The 12,644-nt window shown below is 36.3% G+C and overlaps 3 protein-coding genes across 4 annotated transcripts; 1 reads left to right on the top strand and 2 right to left on the bottom strand.

Annotated features, from left to right (window-relative positions):
• Positions 1 to 2,511: 2,511 nt before the first annotated feature.
• On the bottom strand, positions 2,512 to 5,438 carry mitd1 (MIT, microtubule interacting and transport, domain containing 1). 2 transcript variants are annotated; one of them, XM_008434552.2, is made up of 7 exons: positions 5,122 to 5,438; positions 4,946 to 5,047; positions 4,269 to 4,405; positions 3,460 to 3,546; positions 3,262 to 3,374; positions 3,054 to 3,114; positions 2,512 to 2,968 (listed from the first exon to the last, which is right to left on the bottom strand). In XM_008434552.2, exons 1-7 carry the CDS (start codon positions 5,264 to 5,266, stop codon positions 2,873 to 2,875), a joined length of 741 nt encoding a protein of 246 aa, XP_008432774.1. In that variant the 5' UTR covers positions 5,267 to 5,438; the 3' UTR covers positions 2,512 to 2,872. The 2 variants fall into 2 exon arrangements, with proteins under 2 accessions (XP_008432774.1, XP_008432765.1); XM_008434543.2 differs by having other exon boundaries at positions 3,262 to 3,377; positions 5,122 to 5,427.
• Positions 5,439 to 5,596: 158 nt separating this feature from the next.
• mrpl30 (mitochondrial ribosomal protein L30) lies at positions 5,597 to 7,690 on the top strand. Its single transcript, XM_008434531.2, has 5 exons — positions 5,597 to 5,902; positions 6,481 to 6,567; positions 6,753 to 6,899; positions 7,170 to 7,243; positions 7,490 to 7,690. Exons 1-5 carry the CDS (start codon positions 5,861 to 5,863, stop codon positions 7,620 to 7,622), a joined length of 483 nt encoding a protein of 160 aa, XP_008432753.1. The 5' UTR covers positions 5,597 to 5,860; the 3' UTR covers positions 7,623 to 7,690.
• Positions 7,691 to 8,820: 1,130 nt separating this feature from the next.
• On the bottom strand, positions 8,821 to 12,008 carry txndc9 (thioredoxin domain containing 9). Its single transcript, XM_008434519.2, has 5 exons — positions 11,928 to 12,008; positions 10,776 to 10,964; positions 10,276 to 10,394; positions 9,504 to 9,758; positions 8,821 to 9,404 (listed from the first exon to the last, which is right to left on the bottom strand). Exons 2-5 carry the CDS (start codon positions 10,944 to 10,946, stop codon positions 9,290 to 9,292), a joined length of 660 nt encoding a protein of 219 aa, XP_008432741.1. The 5' UTR covers positions 10,947 to 10,964; positions 11,928 to 12,008; the 3' UTR covers positions 8,821 to 9,289.
• Positions 12,009 to 12,644: the final 636 nt, after the last annotated feature.

Here is a 12,644-nt window from a genome sequence, read left to right as displayed (position 1 = left end):
GTTGGAAGGAGGGCATGCACACAGGAATCATGGCTCATGAGATTGTTTATWGACCACACTAGGTCATTCCCTCTCCCAGATGGATGCAGGGGGGAAGTCTGGGACAAAAAAAACAAACAAATTGACAAATTCAAACTGTCAGTCATAATTTAGTTGTCTTATATTCTCAGTCATTTCTAAGGTTAAATTTTGTCTTTTTAAAGGCATTAACTTTTTTGACACATACTTTTATKGTGTTAAAAAGAAGGCAGAAGCTATACTGTATAGACATTGGTCCATGTGAGTGAAATGAAATGGCTTAGAATGGCTTTAGAAATGCTAAAATATCGAAATAAAAAGTTCGTTTGAAGTTTTGTTTATTTACAGCGTCAATTTACAAAACACTATAAACTCTTTGCAAGACAGCGGGTCCATTTCGTATCCAGTTACACAGAACTGAGCTCGGTAACGATTAGGTTCAAATCTATCAGATCCACAGCAATCCAAGATCCAATCTAATTCAATGGTGCAAAACATAGTGATTATTTAATACCAGTTAGTAAATATGTATTTGCTAACTGAGTAGAGTCATTGACTTTCTTCCAAGCCTTCATCCTGAGAAAGCATGTGGCGACAGTGGAGAGGAACAACTCCTTCTTAAGAGGAAGAAACCTGCAACAGAACCAGAACCAGGCTCAGTGTGAGCAGCCATCAGATACGACTGGTAGAAAGGACACAAAGCAGTCGCTGAAAAGGACTGAAGCACAACAGCGAGTATTTTGGCAGGAAACAAAAACTAGCAACAGCTCTGCGAAGGATGAAGCCGCAGTGACAACAGAGAAGCAAAAACACAGAGAGAGAGTGGGAAAATAATGACTACATTCATTACAAATAATGCATAAATGGAGAGGAGCAGGAAGAATATGTCCACTTGTGGATTTCTCTCTGGTTTAAACATAAAGACCAATATGCATGGCTGCATTTTGTGACCTGTACATAATGTGATTGTAGAGTATCTACATTATTTTCGCTCCAGTGAGATCATCAGAACATGAGCTGAACTCTTTCCCTCCCTGCTGTAGAGAAACAGAGGGAAAGTGACCTTATTTACTGCATGTGATTGTCTCTTGTTCAGGAGGTTTCCTCACGGATTATAATTTCTTCATCTCTGAACCCAGATGAGGACTGTGCATATCGAGATTAAGGCTGATAGATAATCCGATCACAGAGCTGTGTGAACCCATGAGAGTCACCCTTCAGTTAAGCAAAGGGTTTCCCATGAACATTTAGATTTTTATTTTCCCTTTAAAAAAGGGGGAAAAAAAATAAATAATGAGCTGACATTATTTGTACGAAATTTTCTTTTTACTTCATCATGTTGACTGGTGATACCGGCTGAATCACAGCATCATTACCTGTTTTTATAAGAGGGATTCAGTAAGCAAATATGTAAAATCTTCTTGTTAGTTGTTTTAATACGTTGTTAGTAATTTTGTCAGTTTTTTATGAGTGCATGAGTGCCACATAATCGCAGCCTTTCATTCCATCATCCCTGTCAGTTTAACCCCATTTAACTGAATTTCCCCCCACCCCCAAAAAACAAAAAAACTAACMAACAAAAAAAAACAAATGTGACAATAATGGAACAGAAATCAAGCTTGTAAACAAGGATGGGATTTCTTAGCACATATTATAGCTTAATTTGTGCGACGCAGCACTCAGCCTGGTAATACAATATGGTCAAAATCAGTTGAACAGCTGGTGTCAGTGTGCGTTAAGATAAGCTTCAGGTTGTATCAACAAAAAATAAACCAATGCTTAGCCATTTATACCACATTTGTTGCCTCGGATGTAAAGGCATAAAAATATGTCTTTTCCTACAACTATAAAATTTAGTTCCTAACATATTTGTGAAATTTTTTTTAATGTGCATTTTAAGAGAGACGTGTTGTGGTTTAATGCACGTGTAAACCGCTTTTCACAACTTATTTAAACAAGATTTTATTCATTTTCTTTTTGGTAAATTAGCCATTTTCAGATTTTAACGAAAAAGAGCCAGTCTGATTCATCCTTGGACAACAAACCTGAAGCTGCCACATTCATCTGTTCAAAACCTATGCAAATGTTCAACCCCAATACCATTAAGGAAAGAGACAAGTTTTGTGTTTCAGAGGTGAACCTGCGTGAGCCAAAAATATAATTCTACAAAATCCTGAAATGTATGTAAACTGATCAAATACCTCTTGAAATTCAGCAAAGAGACATTTTTTTTAAATTAACCCCAACTCCAGTTAAGATTATTTTATTGCAAATTAATGTTTATATCTCTTATTTGTTTCATTCTTTCTCCGTTCTGTCCAGGTCTCTCTGACTAAAAAGATTTATTTATGTAGGAATTTTTTTCAAATATTAATATATTTTTAAAAGATCCCATTTTTATCTAATATCCTTCATGCTGTTATTATCAAGGCTTTATGAATTAAAGATAGCTTTTCATTCATATTGCTTAACCACAAAAACAACAGTGATGCATTTACAGATCAGTAAAAGCACATTTTAATCATTTTCAGAAAATGTATTAAAGCATCTTAACAGTTTATGCCATCACACATTCATACAAGATTCATAAAAGCATCCTTAATAAATATGACCATAGTTACAGAAGAAATGTACAGGTGCAAAAAGAGAGGAGGGTGTTCAAAAGAACTCCTTAAAGTAAAGAAAGTTTCAATAGTCCCGTCAACTTTGGCCATGACATACCAGTGCAAGAAAAACCCAGCGGGAGAAGATGTATGTTAAGGCAAAATTAAAATCATTGCAGATGTGTTTCGGCTTAGTTTGTGAGGTCAATCTCTGAAGTTGGAGGAAAATGTTCTTTTGAGCAGGAGGAGTATCATAGAGTTTTTGTGTGTTTGGTGTGGAAAATGTCAACTGAAGTCTCTTGGCAGTATCTGAGGTCGTAGTCACAATATCCGATAGAGAATCGGCCCTGTTGGACACAACAATCAGAACTGAACATCCACAGATAACAGAATAAAACGACGATTACTCAGAATATGAAGCTGCAGTCTCACCTTGGGCTTCTTAAAGTAATCCAACCCTCGTCCGATTTTTATAATCCAACCGTTGTCAAACCTATAAGCAGTTACCAGAGTATTAATTCCTCATTTTGAACACAAGAAAAAAACAAAACAAAAAAAAAAACATTGTTGCACATAGTTGTAAACTGAAACCAAACGATAAAAAAAAACACAAAAAAAAACATGTAGGTAAGAGACACACCTGATCTCCCTGTCATGGATGGTGGAGGAGTACTGAACATCCAGAGTGACCCCGTGACCTCCCAGACTGTCCCTCAGCTCGGACAGAGCGCTGCTCTGCTGGGTGTTATCACCCTGCTGGACAAAAAAAACCCCCATCAGAATCATTAACATCTGCGACTGCTTGACACAACGTCAGCTCATTATTTAGGTAACCTACTTCATCCTGGGATGTGAGGAGGTTGATCTTTGTCACCTTGCCGCACGATTTTAGCAACATCTCACAGAACCGCAGGAAGTTGTACAACTGGTACAGAGGAGACGTACGGGTTTAATTAGCATCAATTAAGCACGTTTGTGCTGAGATGAGACTTCGAACTAGTAAACTGCATGAAGTTTAACTCAAAGGTTAAATATGATTCACATGAGTTAAAGATAACAATAAAAGGTGTTCATAAAAGCATTCATAGTTGTGTACGGAAATCAATTTTCAGAAAAATGTTTTCTTTAAAAACAGGACTTTTAAGGAATATTAGAATAAATTGAACACTAAAGCAAAAAAAAAAAAATTATAAGAAAAAAATCAACCTTAATTTTGGTACATCGTTCCTGAGTAAAAATCAAAATCTCATATTATGAAATACATATTTTTTTAAACCACATTTTGATAACTCTTTTCTCCATCTTCCTTTTTTTTTTTTTTTTACAACATCCTCACCATTTTTTGTTAGCTTACTCTCAATCTCTAAGAACATGGATCCAATGCAGGCAGAAAAGGGAAAGAAAGAGGAGGGCAAAAATACAATTTCAATGCAGAATCTGCACGCATGGCAATATACCAACTCTTGTTTCCTTKAAATTTTGTGGCAAAATACAAGAAAAAATTCWATTGAATCACAGCAGATCCCTAATTATCAGAATACAGACACAAGTAGCCGCTGCCATCTTTGAGCAAAGCCTAATATGAATGAATCTAGCAGAAAGAAAMCATACAATAATAAATAAAAAAGGAAAAAACAGGGATCACACCTGGTGGGTATGACGTATGTATGGATCCTCCACCCAAATCTCAGAGAGAGCGCTGCTRATGTATGGTTTAAACAGAACCTCGTAGCTGTAGCCTGTGGCATCCTCCGAGATCTTTATCTGCTCGTGATATTTCCCATCTGTCAGGACGAGATAAAATATTTACATTTTTCCACGTTTTGTGTCACTACAACCAAAAATATTAAGATATTTTACAATAATTTTATGTGAYAAGCAAACAAAAAGGGGTGCATTATTGTGAAGTGTAATAAAAAGTATATATATAAGTTTTGTTTTGTTTATTTAAGTAATAGGAATAATTTGTATTCAGCCCTGTGTGTAAAAGTAAATCTCAGCATAAATCCAACTGTTCTGGAAAAATGTCAGAAGTTTGTTAAGAGAACATTAGAGAACAAACAGTATYCAAAACASTAATAAACACAGCAGGCAGGTTAGAAAAAAGGTTATGGAGAGGTTCAAAGCAGGATTAGGTTATAAAACAATATCCAGAACTTTGGACATCTCACAGAACCTCGTTCACTCCTTCCTCTGAACATGGAAATGTTATCACACAACTGCWTTAGAACCTAGGAAAATTCGTTATACATGCAAAAGGAGGAAATGTAACTATGTTGAAGAGGCAYGGAGAGCTCTGGAAGTCCTGTGTTTGATGGCAGTACCTTCTTTCATCTGGTTAACATGAGATTTGATTTGCTCTGCTCTGTCCATGTAGCCCTTGATCTTCTCCCTGTAGTGTCCTCTCTTTGAGTCATCTTTCAAAGCTGTTAAAACCGGAAGGAAACATGTGAGTTTAGAGTTGTGAATGTTAATGTTTACATCAGGAACAATAAGATACCTTTCAGCACATCTATRAGCAGCTGGATCCCCTCCTGGTAGCAGACCAGAGACTCTTGTAAGCGGCCGCTGTGGTCCAGCTCCACGGCTCGTTTCAGGACTGACACGGCCGAAGCCTCCATCCCGGACACGTGGTTCTCTGTCATTTTCCTTTATGTTTTTCACCTTTTAATATTTATTTTTATGTTATCGCTGGTTCGTGCTTCATTTGTAACAGAAAATATTCTAAAAATTGGTGGAACTCTCCTAGAAGTTGAAAGCTATCTAAGAGCTCCTGAAAAATAATTCCCCAGGAAAAGGTGATGGCTCATTTGTTAATTACAGATATGCAGATGAAACTAAGTTTTGAAAATACTTATAAAAAATGTTTATTTATCTAAATATAATTCTTAAACTTTTAAATGTACATTTTGGACCAGTAATAAAGTTTTATTTTAAAATAAATAAATGAAGGAAGGAGTGTTTTCCAACCGGTACGGTTTAGATGTAACTCAGTCACGTTTCCGGTTAGCTTCGCGCAAGTAAAACTAAGTAAAAAGTGTTTAGTTTGTTTCGAGGTATAATGTTWTTTKTTTTTTTTKAACAGAGGATTTGGTGRTGAATTTAGTGGATATTGTTAGACATTCGGCTGTTAATTTAATTGCGACATAAGGTTAGCCTTTCTTATATTTAGCCATTAGCAGCGCTGTAACCTTGGCGTTTTTGCGTCTGATTAGCAGGTTGTGCCTCACAAATTCARTATGTCAGGCATTTGCCGCAGTTTCAGCTTTCTCACAAGTAAGGTAAGTATTTTAGTATGTGTAGTRGATATTCGTGGGCTAGGGTTTGATACCACATTACATTAGTTTATATATATATATATAGAATATTTTAGCGCAAAGTTCAATTTTATTTTTTATTATTTGTTCAAAGATGCTATACAATTGATGGTTYTAACCTCTATTTGGGCTGTTTGACTCGTACAAAATATTACTTTTACTAGTCATAATTATTTATTAATCATATGGATACATTTTCTTGGAGACATTTCTTAGCTGTTGTTCAGCTAGAAGCGACCAAATCTGCAAAGAAATATAACAGTGAAGAGATAAAAGGACCAACAGTACAGGAAGAAAATTATTCGTGCACATTCTGAGACGTCGGATCTTTTAAAAATCATCAAATCATTTAGTATTGCATTGTGGAGTCTCCGAGAAAACACATGCAGCAAGGGAACAGATATGGGATATGGAAGAGCAATCTGATGTAGCAGAAACTTTTCGTATTGTCAAAGTTTCACAGATTTTTCTGCATCAGAAAAGGGACCACCCTCCTGGCTCACAGTGCTACAATACAGTCTCTGTTTCTTCTGATGTTGCAGGCATTGACAGACGCCACAGTTTTATCACCTTGTGCTTGGTTTGTGCCCGCACGCAGCAAATTTTCCAAATCAAGAATCCCAGAGACGGTGAGAATCAAGAAAAAAATACTCAATGTTCCCACATTGTCACGTTTTATATTTATTTTCAACATTTTATGGAGTACGATTCATTTCATTGTCAATGCTACGAAGGAGTGTAAAAATAAGGAACCTACTGTATCTCGCTTGCCTTGTCTGTGATGAGAAATTAAAAGTTTGTACCCGTTTGACAGATTTTTGAAGAGAGATCAAAAGAGCACGAGAAGTATGGAGGCAATCCAGAGCAACCTCACAAACTGCACATAGTGACCCGGGTCARAAGTGCGATGCGGAGGCCATACTGGGAGAAGAACATCGTGAAATACTTTGGACTTCAAACGGTACTATTAATGTCATCTAAAAGGAGCAGCAAGAGCTGGGAGATATTCAGTCAGGTCTTGATCCACGTGTGCTACCTGAACTTTATGTCTACCCGTCAATAGAAGCTCATAAACTATTTATTACTAGCAGCTGGCAGAATAAGTGTTTAATAATAAGATAAGCACACAGTGTTTGTCAACCTAACACTTAAACTTTCATAAATATAAATGGCACTGTGTATAATGCATRGACAACATATTAACCTTGCTCTCTGTTTGTCTTCCTGTCAGGCCCACAAACCTGTAATCCATAAAAACACACCCTCAGTWAACAACCAACTGAAAATTATCAAGCATCTTATAAGGTAAGATTAMTATACAATGCAAAGTGCTTTAAATAATAAAGTAACAAAATCAAAGCAGGCATTTAAAAAAAATATGACCATGAAGATTACTACAGATTGTCATGCAAGGAATGATTTGTAGAGCCGGATCACTTMAAAAAAAAWGATTTATTAAGTCTTCTGTCACATTCATCACATATACATAGGGTATATAACTGTATGATTGTGACCCGTCCCCCACCTGTTACGTTTTCCTGTTGCATGAAGGGTACAGCCGCTGAAAACCCCACATGGTCTCCCTTCTGAGGACGACATGGCCGACACGTACATCAACAGCAAGGGAGAGCTGATTGTGCGTCGCCTTCTCCAACCTGTCGACCACAAGGCTATTGAGTCTTAGTTCTGCTCTGTGATGTTTGCTCGAATTTAAGCTGTTGATAAATAAATAGGAAGAAATCTAAAAAMGTAGATTCCAGTCTTGTTCTCTTCTRAAGTGTCTTTTGAGCTTAATGAAATATTTTGTAGTGATCGGATTAGTTTGAAATCCTTCAGCAAACCTAGCTTAACAAATAACCAAGTTGGTGTATCTAAAGTCTAAATGATTGAAAAGTTTGTTTCAATAATTAAAAGTATAATAAACCAATGCAGGTAAAACTTGGCATAGGAGGAAACCAATACCCGTCTTAATGATCAGAGTATAAATGTGCCCTTTGTGTTGACTCCAATGTGTTCAATGTTATGTCAGGGAGGGAAAAGCTATGAGAGTTGCGCTGTGTGTAAATATCTTATTTCACTGTAAATACAGCTGCTCAGTCACAGCCTGGTAGAGAACAGAGATCCAGAACATCCTGACTGTTGAACATGTCCTGGAAATCCAGCCTTCTTAGGTCCATCGAGAGAACCAGGCTATTGTTTAAATACTTAACTATTCAGATAAATCCATAAAGAAATCACATTTGCACTTCTATTGCACTTTGCAATAGAACAAACTGCATCCCTGCATTGGTACATGGCAGTGGCAGCCATGGAAAAATGTTTACATTTCTTTACTTTTTAGGAAAAACTGATTTGTATCTCAAAAATGCTTGCTGCTTGCTGCATAAAAACATGGTTCTACAATGTTGAGATTTGAAAGGTTGGAAAAAAAAAATATGCAAGCCAAAAATAATTTGTATTACTAAAAATAGTTCCATCATATAAAATCCTAGTAAAATACGCAGAAATTTGTGGTTGTAGCATGAAACATTTTGAATTTTGAAAGTCAAGGTAAATTAATAGTTTTGCAGAACGTTGTGAAGCCCTTACAAACACGTGTCAAAGGCTCCAGGAATCATACAATGTGGTTGGTACAGCTGACAGGACAGCCATCTGTCATATGTAAAAATGTGCTGGAAACATGACAAAAAATGCAAAAAACATCTCTGATGTATGAATATTTTTTCCAAGGCACTCAAAAGAGTGCCTTGGAAAAAATAAATCAGTTTAATATAATCGAAATAAATCGATTCAAAATAAATCAGTTTTTTCCATCTCCACCCTGTCAATTAACATCGTTGGGACCCCGACTGTAAACAATGGAAACAATCACAGGAGGAAAGTGAAATTCTTTCACTGCTTTTTATTACATCAGTATTTATTAAGTCAAACTCTTTGCTACATGGTCATGTATAAATGTATTCTGATGCTAAAAACTGAATACATCTGATCTTGGCACCCACATGCATCACAGGCTCTGTTCTAACGCAACGCTTGATAAAAATGCAATGAAACGAACAAGTCTGAATCAAAAAGAAGGCTTAAAGTGTTAAATTAGTGAATCACATCTGCGATTCCTTTGCTCAGGATGACTAAATTATTATGTTATGTCCAAGTTAGTCATATACAACATCTTGACTAATCTAAATATAAAACATAACATTCCATTAAATAAAAGATGAAAATCACAGATCAGGCAAGTTGTAAAATTGAATGAGCAGGTGATGAAAACAAAAACAATGAAAGAGGGCTGTCTGCTGGAAATAACAGTGAGGTAGCCCCGACAGACAAAACCAGCCACATCAAAGCGTTTCAGTCGTCCTCGGAGTCGGAGTCGTAACCTCGCCCTCTGATACTTTTCTTGTCCACTTTTGTGATCTTTGAGCCAGACTTTTGTGTTCCTGTCGGCGGCTCCATCAGGTTGCCGCTACAAAAACCAAACAAGAAGGCGGATGTTAAAATGAATGTGCACTTCTTCCTTTGTGGAATCCCACAGATGGAGGAGTGATTGTTCTGCAGGTCTTACCTGTAGTTAATCACATCTGAGCATCCGAGTCTCCATTCAAGCATCTCGGTGGAAAACTCGTCTGTGTTGCCCAGATCTGTAAAGCCCACTACATAATCCTTTGTCTTCCCATCTAAAAGCAAAGCCAGTGTAGGAATAACTTTGATGCGCAGCCTCTCTGTCAAAAACGGGGCCTTTTCTACGTTCAGCTTGATGAACTTGGTTTCAACGTGCTTCTTTGCCAAGAGAGCCAGGTGTTTGTCCAGGATCTTACATCTACAAGAAAAATACAAAATGGCAAAAGTAACAATGTTCTCACCTGCACAGCAAGAATAAATCGATGGATTTTGCATCTGAGAATAAAATAAACTGTTTTTGGTTTTTTTTGTAGATTTGCAGTTTATTTCTTTAGTTTTAGAAATAAACTAGTGTTTTAGTTCATCAGTGACACATTGGAATTGATCTTTCCTTTTTCCAAGTGGAATAAACTGCTAGATTTTCCACATTGATTATTTTAATTAACATTAATCCTAAAATAGTAAAAACAAAATGTCACAAGTGCAGTTTTTAGTTCCCTAAAAAGTTAGAATTAATGYCTCACATATAATTTATTGCATTTTCAAATTATGAAACCGACTGTATTTTAGATGGCCAATGACATTGCTTGACTCAACACTGACATCTTTAAAAGTAGCTTAGATTCCCTGCAACAACTATAAGAAAAACTGTGGCTATAAATTAAAGCTAAACTAAAATATTAAAACCAAATGTTTGCAAAATGCTGTGCAGTTACCTGTAGGTTGAATTTCTGTAAAAGTGGCAGACAACATTCTTGCTCTCCTTTACTTCGCCAAAAAAGTCTTTCTCACTGGAGATTTCTCTGTACTCGCCATGGCCTTTGGACAGCCACTCCTTCAAAGTAGAAAATTCAGAACAAGGAAAATATTAAAAGTTTGTTATTTCTAAGTGCAATGATCCCCCAGTATTATTTTCTCTGGAAGATAACTGCTCCTCTTCTCAATGCATGTATTTTTAAAGATGCCTTTAGGGTTCCCTATCAAACTTTATTTAGAAATTGTCATTTATTTTCATTTTTCTTCACCAGATTATAATAAAATCCCTCACCAAGTTAAATCTATTGCGTTGATTTCTACTGATAATCTGACCATCTAAACTTGAAACATAGGCGCCTTTCATGCAGTTTATACAACCTTCCAGTCACCTGTGTCTGTTTCTGAGTGTTTTTAAAGCGCCTCCAGTTTCCTATCCAGGTGGGTGACGTCTCACACTTACTTGCTTTTGCTTCTGTGCTTTTTTAAGCGCCTCCAATCGTCTCTCCTTCAGCCTCTCAAGATCGTCGTCGTCCATTTCATTCAGCTTGCTCAGCTGCGCCTCCACCTGCTCGTCTACCACCTTAGCCGTTTGCTCTATCACCTTGCTTATGATCTCAACGGGAATGGCCATGGCTGCCTGTGTCAAAATCTGAGGAGGAAGAAAACATGTTGTGGAAACCGAGACATGGCAACAATGTACAGTATTGTGTGATTTAAACACTTTGCAAAAACCCAATTTGATATGAGGTTGCACTTCTTAAATATAGTTCCGGGTTTCCAGGATAAAAAAAAAAAGTTTCGCAGGAAAGCAACTGGAGGAGAACTGACCTCTTCCCAACCAATCAGCTGGTTGAAAGAAAGAAAAGAAAGCCCCTACACTTTTAAATTTTCTTATAAGTTCCAATGTTTAAAACATTTCCAGTTGTGAAAAATACAGACAGTCATGGTGTGGAACCGAGACCTGGCAGAGCTGTTGTGTAGCCAAACAGTTCTTATATGCATTATTTCAGGATGAGTACTTCGGTCTAACACAAACGATGAGCAACACTTATTTTACTTTTAAATTTAAATCAACTGAGCGGTTAATTAAAAACACACTTGTCAATCTGTTAGCACAAACATCGCACGCATTAAATATATTAAAGGCCTTGCTCAAACGTCGTCTTAATAGTATTCCTCTGCGCAGGTCAAGAAATACATAAAAATGTTTGCATCTTTCAAAGTCAGCTATTCTGAAAACCAGTTGATCTCAAACACCTGCAGCTAACAAAAGCCATGGTAACAACAGGGCACGCCTTGTTTTCACCGACTACAGTTTATAAAGTCTATGTTACGGTGATGTGCTCATCTCCGCACATGATTATGAGTAAATATATCAGGATGGACCAACTACTTACAGTCAGCCATCAGAAATAAAAAAGAAATACCAGAATTTACGTTACTTTGGCTTATTATGCTAGCTAGCAGGCTAACGCTGTCGGTACCTTCTACATATAAAAGTATTATAAATTTTAAAAATGGTAGAATTAAGAACAACATTATTGTCATCAGCAACCTGTTCAATTACAGTAGACATTTACAAGATAACAACTAAAATAAAGTAAAACAGTACCAGAAAGAAATGCCGGTAGATACTTCAGTTAATGCGCGAAACTGCCACACTGGATATGACGTCAGATTAGGCCTGTTTGACATTATTTCTTCCGGGTATCTTACAAAATAAAGTACATTTTTGAAGTAAATTTTCCGTGTTAGTGGATTTTGGGTTTTTCACATTATCTGTAAGTCAGAGTCATCAAATGTACAAGAAATAAAGTAAAAATTTAATTGTGTGTAATGAATCGATGAACTGAATTAGTTTTACCTTCTGAAATGAGTTACAAAAAATATTAAATTTTTTGTAACAAAAAAAATTTAAATATTTTTAGTTACAAAAAATAACGAAAAATATTTCACAATATTCTAGTTTTTTGAGATGTACGTTATACAAATGCATACCAGAACTTGTGCATGTGCCTAAAAATATATATTTTTAGACCAGAATTTTAATTGTAACAACTTTAGTCAATTATTAAAAAGCATCAATTACATAGATTTTTACATTGTGTCACATTACAACCATGAATGCCAATGTGTCTTTCCACTGTTTTCCATTATAAACCAACAAAAAGAGTCGTTCACTTTAAAGTGAGGAGGAGAAAAATATTTTTTAAATTGGATTTAGGTCTTTGACTGGGCCATTCTATCACACAAATGAAACTATTGAAACTATTTCATCACCCCCTCCAATATCAGTGATTTTTGCCTCTGAAAGGGGCTTAGTCCAGGA

Source organism: Poecilia reticulata, linkage group LG2 (assembly GCF_000633615.1).
Source record: "Poecilia reticulata strain Guanapo linkage group LG2, Guppy_female_1.0+MT, whole genome shotgun sequence".
Classification (NCBI taxonomy): Eukaryota; Metazoa; Chordata; class Actinopteri; order Cyprinodontiformes; family Poeciliidae; genus Poecilia; species Poecilia reticulata.
Note: the sequence above shows the minus strand (reverse complement) of the source record. Positions and strands in the feature narration are given on the sequence as shown.

Bases quoted from the DNA above. Each gene is read 5' to 3' on its own strand.
- txndc9 (XM_008434519.2), bottom strand. From the start codon at position 10,946: ATGGCCATTCCCGTTGAGATCATAAGCAAGGTGATAGAGCAAACGGCT. The intron at 10,395-10,775 runs GTAAGTGTGAGA...TCTACTTTGAAG, and splicing joins AAGCACAGAAGCAAAAGCAA to GAGTGGCTGTCCAAAGGCCA. The intron at 9,759-10,275 runs GTAACTGCACAG...TTTTTCTTGTAG, and splicing joins TACAGAAATTCAACCTACAG to ATGTAAGATCCTGGACAAAC.